The sequence below is a fragment of the Echinops telfairi genome, unplaced genomic scaffold, assembly GCF_000313985.2.
Source record: "Echinops telfairi isolate 266 unplaced genomic scaffold, ASM31398v2 ScPeMD7_3;HRSCAF=10, whole genome shotgun sequence".
Taxonomy (NCBI): Eukaryota; Metazoa; Chordata; class Mammalia; order Afrosoricida; family Tenrecidae; genus Echinops; species Echinops telfairi.
The window spans coordinates 42,771,078-42,780,572 of record NW_022103899.1 but is presented as its reverse complement, the minus strand read 5'-3'; the positions used below and the strand labels follow the sequence as shown (position 1 = coordinate 42,780,572).

The window sequence follows — 9,495 nt, the reverse complement described above, 5'->3', positions numbered from 1 at the left end:
CCCCCCAGCCCTCCCCAAACCCAGGGCTTCAGAATGTAAGCTCCAGGGCAGATTCAAATAGGTTCACAGGCCTGGGTCCTAGGAGTTAGGACAGCAACCTCTCTTTGGGGGAACACAAGTCAGTCTGTGCCATCTTCCCTCTGTGTTCCCGCTCTCCCAGTCCCGTTTCCTCCCAGAATCCCACAGTGGGCTGTTCCCAGTTCCCTGCCTCGCCAGATGGCAGCTGGCCTGGCATGCCAGACCCTCTCTGTTCCTCGGGGACAGGGCCGGAAAAGGTGCCCCCAGAGGCCTCTCGGAGAAGAAAGGAGTGCAGGCAGCAGAGGGAGGCAGGGCAGATGCCAGGGGTCAGAGCCGGCTTCCCAGGAAGGGTTTCAAGCAGGGTGCAGCTTCTGTGACAAATGTGAGTGGAGCTGCCGCCTGTGCTCCATGGGCCTCCCCTCCTCCTCACTGCAAGCTTTTCTCTCGAGGAACAAGACTACATCTGTTTGGCGATACTCTATCTGGAATCCTTAAATAAACCTTTCAGGCCCTGGCGAACAACAGCCCATCTTACTCCAATGAAGGAGCCCCTGAACCACAGCCGACTTCTTAATCCTAAACCTGTCTACAGGCGTGTCCCCTCTCCTCCTCCCCCTACTTCCCAGCAAGTTCCTGCTCCCCCACCCCGGCTCTCAACTCCCAGAAAGACTGCACACACTCATGCAGGCCTTTGGAAGGTGGGCCACTTTTGGCCCCTCTCGACTCTGACCTATTTTTGAGTTTGAATCGTTGAGTTTACTTTTAGGATTGCTTGTATTCATTCTCTCTCCCCCCTGCCCTCTCTTCCCAGGAGTTCTCTCTCTGGACTCTTGCTTGCTTGCTCAATGGCTCTCAGCCACACAATACTGTCTGAGCAAACCCGTTCAGGCCCCTCCATTATCTCATCTCACCATGACCCTTCCCCCGCCTCCAGAGAAGGGAGGAGGCCAAACAAAGCAAGGGAAGCGCCCCAGCCAGCTTTTCCAGGGTCCTAGCAATGTGCAATCACAAAGTCATTTGCTCAGCTGCCCTCCTCTCAACCCTCCACAGGCACCCACCCACCTCCCTTTTGTGGACAACCCGCACACACACTCCCACCCCGCCCCAGAGAACGCAACAACTGCAGCAGCAACAAAAGCAGCTGAAGCCCAAGTGTTCAGCAAAGGGGGTTGCCATGCAGACTGGAGAATCTAGGTGTCCAGCTGAGTACACAGCCCTCTCCCCACTTGTCCCGCTCCCTCCCTCCCATTCCCACCCCAGCTCCGCTTCCCTTTCCAAGAAATCTGTTGCCTCAGCAGGGAATCGTGTAAAGCAAGCCGTGGTAGCGTGCGCTCATTTGGTCTCTTACAAAAATTGCTGTTTGGTCGTGGTGTACTGTGAGTTTGAACTACACCCCTCCGTGTCCCACCTGGGGGAAGCCTGTGTGGCTGACACACTGCAATTTTCCAGGCCAGCCTTGCTCTCTGTGGCTCTGTAATTACCTGGCAGCCTCTCCTCTGGGAGAGGGGTGTTGGTTGCCACAACTGCTGAGCAGAGACTGGGTTGGGGGGGGGCGGGGTGTGACTGTAAGGGAATGATGAGAGAATCCAGCTCAGGAAGGGGGCCCTTGGGGGACTGTGGCTGTCAGGGAACATTGCCCAGGGGAAAGGCAGGACCCTCTATTTAGTTGGTCTTTAAACACGACAAAAACAACTGTGTATTGTGTATGGGATGAATGATTGCACACCAGACCAGTTTTCCACTCAACTACTCAGACACATTTTGTTTCATGTCGTTAATTGTCATTTCCATACTCTTTAGAAGCTAGTTTGAGGATCTGGGCAGCTCTCTCAAACCCTCCTCACTGCCACTGAGTGGATGCCAACTCATAGGCACCCTACAGGACAGGGTAGAACTGCCCCGCTGGGTTTCTGAGACTGTAACTCTTTGCAGGAGTAGAAAACCTCATCTTCCTCCCAGGGAGCAGCTGTTGGTTTTGAACTGCTGACTATGCAGTTAGCAAGCAACCCAATGCATAGCCACAGCACCGCCTGGGCTCCTCGGGTAGCTCTTTAAGGGAGGTCAATCCTCCTCATTATTATTATTGATATTATTGCAGTATTTTGATCCTGGCAAGGATCCTGCCTTCTGGAAGTCCTTCCAGGCAAACCCAGCCTGGCCTGTTCCTTATTCCTAATGCCTGCACTCAAGGGTAGAGCTACGTCCAGATTGTTCTAAGGTGCAAGTTCTCGTTGCTTGGCCTCCTTTGTGTGCTCGGCCTCCACCTCTTCCATCTGCTCTGTGACACAGAAAGCTCTGTGGGGGCAGGAATTGGTCTTCTTTGACTCCTGCCAGCCACCACCCCTTCCTCCAGACTTCCTTTGGCAAGTGGTGCCCACAGTGGACAGAGATCACTCCTTTCTCCTAACATACCTACATGTCAGCAACGTGGTGATTTCCCCTTTAAGTAAGTAGCAGAACTGTCACCTGAAGCAAGGAAGCTGCTCCAGGTCATTGGATGACAATCGTCTCGTCTCACTCCCCAATCTCTACTCACTCCACTCGGCATGCCTGCCTCTTCATGCTGGCTGTAGTCCGGCAATGAGACGCCGTTGGTGAATGCGTTGCGTACAGAGCCATTCAAGGACTTCCTCCTAATTTCTGCCATATCTTTCAACCTCCTCAATGACTAGTTCCTGGATATTTTCCTTGTAAATCAACTCGCTGATTTCATTTCAGTAAGTTTAGCCTTGACGAAAGCATTAATATCCACAAAAGTATACATTGAACAAACTGTTTTTCTTCCTACACCTGAGACCAAAATGTTTAACTTTTCAAATAGAAAGTGCCCCTTGGAATGAATACCAGTGTCAATCGGGTTGTATACCATAGGGTGCCATGATATATAAAGGATATTTCCTTCTTTTAATAAATCACGTTATGGGGCTCTTACAGCTCTTATAACAATCCATACATCAATTATAGCAAGCACATTTGTACATATATGTTGCCACCCTCATTTTCAAAACATTTTCTTTCTACTTGAGCCCTATGGTATCAGTTCCTCTTTTTTCCCCTCCCACCCTTGTGACCCCTTGATAAATTATTATTATTTTTATATCTTACACCAGGGGTGCTCACACTTTTTCAGCATGCGAGCTACTTATAAAATAATCAAGTCAAAATGATCTGCTAACTACAAAAATGCAAAACATAGATTTATATTTATTTATTACATTTATTCATAAATGCATTGATAATTCTTTATATGTACAATGTATGTTTATGTATCTTGCATAACTGCATGAGTCCATATTGCACAACACAACACAATTAACTGTGTACATTTTTTGTCATTGCCTGAGTTTACTCTGATGACTTGCACTGAATGGAATGAGCCAGGACTGCATAGTCCGGACAGGAGCTGCTGACAGCCAGCCTTAAGCACACTTCCACATGATCATCGGTCCTGGTGGAACGGTGCTTGGACTTAATGATCTTTATGTGGGAAAAGGCCGACTCACATAAATAAGTAGAGCCAAATACTGCAGTCAAGGAGGTAGCACATTTTCTCATGTTTGGGTGCTTTCCCTCTGTGAGTAAGTTCCAGAACTGGTCATGGCTCTGGACTTGAGCTGAATGTCGGCTTGTAGTGTCAAAATTTCCCATTCCGTATGAATGTGATACGTTTTTGTCTTCTTACTTGGTCCAGCTCCCCCACTCATTTTAATACCCTTTCTTACATGTAAGAGGGAAAAAAAAACAAGGCCTAAAACTTGGCGATAATTGAGCTTGTCAGTTTTGCTGCACTTAGCGCAGTTGTTAGCGCATGCATTTGACACCTAAGATTGCGTCTGATTGGCTGCGCTGTATATCAATTAAGTGACAGGATTGCTGATAGGCTTATGTCTATTTTTTATTGCCATGTGATCTACCCACACTACATTTGCGATTGACTAGTGGATCATGATGGACGTATTGAGCACCCCTGTCTTAAACCGTCCACTCTCTCCTTCACCACATTTCTGTTGTTCATCCCCCTGTGGGGGGATGACTACATCTATCATTGTGATCGGTTCCCCCTTTCTTTTCCTTCTTACCTCAGCTTAGCCCTAGCCTCCTGGTATCACTACTCACATAACTGTGCCTGAGGGGTTTATCTGTTCTGGATTCCATGTGTCGAGAGCTCTTATCTGTACTAGTGGACATGCTCTGGTCCAGCACCCTGGCTAACTTACCCCTTCCTTGTGACCCTTTTGTGAAGGGTTGTCCAATTGTCCACAGATGGGCTTTGGGTCTCCACTTCGAACCCCCTTCATTCGCATCAATATGATTACTTGTTTTGGGTCTTCTGATACCTAAGCCCGTCGACACCTTGTGATCACACAGGCTGGTGTGCTTCTTCCATATGGGCTTTGTTTGCTAGGTGGCCGATTGGTTAACTTATAAAGAATAGTTCAATCTTTTGGCTGGGTTAAAAATAAAAACAGCAGCAACGATGGTCGGCTGGTCCCCATCTGTATAATGGGAACAGTAGTGGCTGCTCCCCCTTCCCAAGGTAACAAACACTCCCTGAAGAGCAAGGAGCAGTAGAAAGAGCTGCCAAGGAGAAAGGAACGTTGTAAGAGAAGGCGTGGCTAGGAGAAAGTCATAAACTTTAATAAGCTTGGGATTGTTCTAACGCATACATTGCTAAAGGAGGGAAGGGTTGTGTGTGCTCAACAGAACAGGAGTCCTGCACCAGAAACCACGAGGGAGCTGCAGCCGAAATCGTAGAGAAACGTTCAGGCTAATAGAAGAAACAATACAAACCCGCAAGAGAAAGCACAAATGAAAGAGCTTAAAGAGCCCTGGTGGTGTAGTGGTTACACATTGGGCTGCTAACTGCAATGTCAGCAGTTCGAAACCGCCAGCTGCTCTTCCAGAGAAAAATGAGGCTTTCTAATCTGGTAACGAGTTACAGCGTTGGAAACTCACAGGTGCAGTTCTACTCTGCCCTACAGGGCCGCTGTGAATCGGCTTCCGCTCAGTGGCTGTGAGGATGGAGAGCAGTGATCCTGATGATAACTCTACAGAGCCATGAATCCAAGGGAGTCTTCGGGTGATGCAAACAGTTAAAGTACTGGACTATGAACCCAAAAGGTGGGTATTCGAGTCTACCTGCAAGTGCCTCAGAAGAAAGGCCTGGCAAGCTACTTCCAAAAAGCCAGCCGCTAAAAACCCTCTGGAGTGTCCCTGGGCCAGAATCAACGTGAATGGCAATTGACTGGCTGGTACCAAATGCAAAGGACAGGATGAGCCCCTGGAGAGATATTGGGGGGCTCAGCAGCCTACATCGTGCACGCTGGGAAGGCTTCCTGGAGGTGGTGTGAGCGCCCCAATTCTGGTTGCTTGATTGTGAGGATGTCTAGAGTTCTTGTCTTCCACCTCCACCTGACCTCCTCCTCCCACACTGAGTTGCAGTTGTAGAGAGCTGGTGCCTGTTGGAAACCTCTGGAAGCTGCCAGCCATTGACAGGACATCTAGGCCATCGCCAGTGAAACCTCCTCTCTTGCTCACTTCTGGGAATCATTTCTCTCTCCTCTCTGCTCTGGGTCACGGTGCAATCATGTCTGTCTCTTCTTTGATTGTTGCATTCTGCCACCCTCCAGCTGATCCTAGTGTTGGCCTCTTTCTCTCTCTGCTGTTTTCCTCCCTCATTGGTTGGTATCTTTATTGAGGATATATTTGTCATTCCCCCTGGCACTGCGGGCTGGAAGCCTCCTTCTGTGACCCAGCTCCTGTAGAGAAAAGCCTCTAGTGACTCTGTGGGCAAGGGGCTTGCAGGTGTCATCTCCTGGGGGGTGGGTTGTCACAATGACCAGGCATCTACCCACTACACACCACACACACGCACGCACACACACACACTGTCCGGAGCTAAGGTGCAGCATCGGGCATCTTTCCAATACTTTCCAAATTGTACCTCCTGCCCAAGAGCCAGAACGTGGAATCAATAATTATTTCCATCCACATCTTTACAACATCGTAAACAACCCGAGGCCCAGCCACGTCAGTGACCTCTGTTTCTGCTCTTTGTCCAAATGCCTGCTCTCTGAACTTCCTGTGTGTCATGGGGCACTGGATTTAAAACTGGGGTTGCACTCAGAGTTTGAAAGACGCAGAAAGAGCACAACATACACTTTAAAGGGAGTCATGCGGGAGTTCCAATTCCAGATCTCTGGAAAACCCACAGCAAGAGTCACTATGCTGCTTAGAGCTTCCCTGTCCTCATCAACAAAAAGGGTGAGGCGTGAGTGGACCCAGTCCATCCAGACCCCTGGGGGGAGCCTGCCTCTACACGGGGTCAGCTACATATTAATCAAACCTGCTGCTGGGTCTATTTTGGATGGCACTTTGCCTCTTGAAGCCATCCTGAAAACTCAGATTCAGACTACAGGGTACACGCTAATATGGGATACCCAGCATTTTTCAGGAGTCCCTGGGGAGTGCAACTGGTTAACATGCTTAGTTGATAACGGAAAGGTTGGAAGATCTAGTCCACCCCGAGGCACCATTGAAAACCCTGTGGTCACAATGGATGGATATATGGATTGTGATAAGAATTGCACGAGCCAAAAAAAAATTATTTTTTTTAAAACCCAATTTATAATATAAAAAAAAAGAAAAAGAAAACCCTGTGGAGCTCAGCTGACTTGGCCACTCCATGAGTCAGCGTCAAGTCAATGGACACTCATAGTGAGTCGTATTCTCGGGGCCACCTAACTACCCCACACTCCACTTTTCCCCTGCCCATAACAACCTCAGGCCATCCCCAAGCCGGCGCAGCACCTCTGCCCAGAAATGTTTACCCTGTAGCCGTGCCTCCTCTGCCCACCCACTTACCCTTCTTGGTCATGGCTGCCCAGGAGAGGACCTTCCCTCTGGGTGGAAATATTCGTGTTTTCTACCCCAGTGTTTGACCCTGCAGAGTCAATATTTGCCAGGGTCAGAACAGGGTCATGTCGCCAGTGGAGTTGTTTATCACTCTGTGCCCGTGCCACTGGGTCCCAGACACTCTGGCCACAGTGCGATGGGAGTGGGTGGATTTCAACAGCCCATCAGTCCCAATACTCACCCAAGGCATTGGTGAGGATGCAGGAGAGGTTTGGGGAGCCCGCGAGCAACTTTCTCCTCAGTACTTCGCAGTTGCTCCCAAGGCTAGACAGGAATAAACTGTGACCTTTCCCCAGAACTGCTGGCCAGACACCTGCCCCACGCCCCCCTCCGCCCCCTGTGGGTCTTGGCCATAGCACATACATTCCAGGGCTAATCGGATTCTTCTCCACTAGACGGTGGAGCCCTGGAAGGGGTGTTTCTATAAAAGTAACATTTCGGTTGCCATCTCACTTTAAAATGACTGGAGAGATTTCCCCCTAATTTAGAGGGCTTGTTTCAAATGATTTAACTTAACATACTGGCCGTTGGGGGGGCAGGGGAGACAGGGAGTGGTATGTAAAATTTCCTTTGCAGTGGCCTGGCAGGGGGCACCCCCAAGAACTGAGTGGGTAAGCAGTTCATAAAAGGCATCAAGAAAGGCCAGATAGACATCTGATTAGGAGAGACACTGTCCCTAGCGAATCAAGGAGCCTAGAAGATAAGCCTCTCTGCCCCCCTCCTCTGAACATGACCCCCAAATGAAAAGTCACCAGAACCTTCACTCCAAAAGTTAGAATGGGGTCACTTCTATAGCAGCGGGGATTTCTTGATAGAATCTTGGTTAATGGCTTTTTAAGGAGTCTCGGTGACCATGGTTAAGCTCTTGGCTGCCAAACAAAGGGTTGGCGGTTCAAACCCCCCAGCTGCTCAGCAGGAGAAAGATGAGCCTTGAGAACCTGAGAGGAGTTCCTCTCTGTCCTACGTGGCCACCATGGGTCAGAATCCACACATCCCTGGCAGTGGGTGATTGGGTTTTCTGGGGAAACCTCAAGGAGTCTGGCTACCTCCCAGCAGTCATCACGAGGAAAGGAGGGGAGCAGAACTAAGGAGAAGGAGGAAGAGAAGAGCAGGGAGCCCCCTTTGCAGAATTTATAAAAACCGTCCCATTTAATTCTCACAAAGAGTCTACAGAGCAAGTTCTGACCATTCCGGCTTTCCGGAGGAGAAAGGAAGGTTTTGAAGAGTCAAGGTGAGCGGCTCCCGTCAGGATAGCTTGCAGAAAGCCTGGATCATGTGAGCTGTCCTTGAGCCAACCGAGGCACTTCCTACAGATGGGCACTGATCAACTCATCCTTCTTATTATCCTGCCTTTGTCGCTTCCTTGATTACGTATCTTTCTTCCCTTTGAAACAACGACATCTGCTGTAGCCTCCCTCGGAGCAGATGCCAGTCCCTTGCCAACTGATGCCAATCCGTTGCTTGACTGAAATAAGATGACAGGCGGCTTACTTAATTCATAAAGGTTCTGAAAATGACAAAAACCTGTCCAAAGCCTTTGAGAACTGTCGAGGCTTTTGAGTGCCGTGATTTCGGACATGTTTGGACATTTTGATCTCAGCCTGGGTCTGCTTTATCTCCGACTCATACGGTTTCAGGGGTTTGACGATCTTGGCCTCCAGCCTCTTGACCTCAGTCCGCCCCGTAGTCTTGCCCTTGGGCCGGGTCCTTGGTGAATTTCCTGAGGGTGGACGCAGGCCAGGGTTCTTGGTGATGGCAAAGTCAATGAACTGTTCGACCTGTTGTTTGGCCTTGTCCCGAAGGCAGGCCATCCTGCAGGTGTGGGAGGATAACATTGAGCAGAAATAGCCAAAGTCCTTCTTGGACTCCATCGCCCCCACCTGGCCGTCCCTGCAGAGGCAGAGGCCTTAGTGGGCCCCTGTGAGGGGACCCCAGCAGTCCAGGAACAGCTGACTCTCCCAAGGCCACTGAAAACTGAATTCCCCAAATCAGACACCCTGTGCCAGGCACCTGCCCAGCCACCGCCAGCCCCCTTAAGTTGGCATCATTGACCAATTAAGGCCAGTCCTCAAGGAAGATGCCACCCTACTTCTAAGAAGCATATTCTGGTTGTACTTTTTCCAAGACAGATGTGTTTGCTCTTTTAGCATCCACAGTACTTTCAATAGTCTTCTCTAGCACCATAATTGAAATGCACCAATTCTTCTTCAGACTTCTGCATACAATGTTCACTTTTCACATGCATATGAGGCCCCTGAAAATACCATGGCTTGGGCATCTCAGTCCTCAAAGCAACATTCTTACATTTCAACATTTAAAGAGGTCTTGTGCAGCAAATTTACCCAATGCAGTGCATCCTACGATCTCTTGGTTGCTGCTTCCACGAGGGGCATTGATTGTGGATCTAGGCAAAATGAAATCCTTGACAACTTCAATCTGTTCTCCATTGATCGTGCTATTATCTATCGGTGCCGTTATATGGATTTTGGTGTTCTCAAGACTGAATTGTAATCCACACTGAAGGCTGCAACCTTTCATCTTCATCAGCACATGCTTCCAGTC

At 49.3% G+C, this 9,495-nt stretch overlaps 1 protein-coding gene across 1 annotated transcript in view; it reads right to left on the bottom strand.

Annotated features, from left to right (window-relative positions):
- The window catches only part of IGFBP2 (insulin like growth factor binding protein 2), a 44,748-nt gene extending 35,944 nt beyond the window's left edge, over positions 1-8,804 (bottom strand). The window contains exon 1 of the mRNA XM_013004339.2: positions 8,511-8,804. Within this exon, the coding sequence (XP_012859793.1) occupies positions 8,511-8,804 (294 nt within the window). The remainder of the gene's footprint in view (positions 1-8,510) is intronic.
- Between the last annotated feature and the right edge of the window lie 691 nt (positions 8,805-9,495).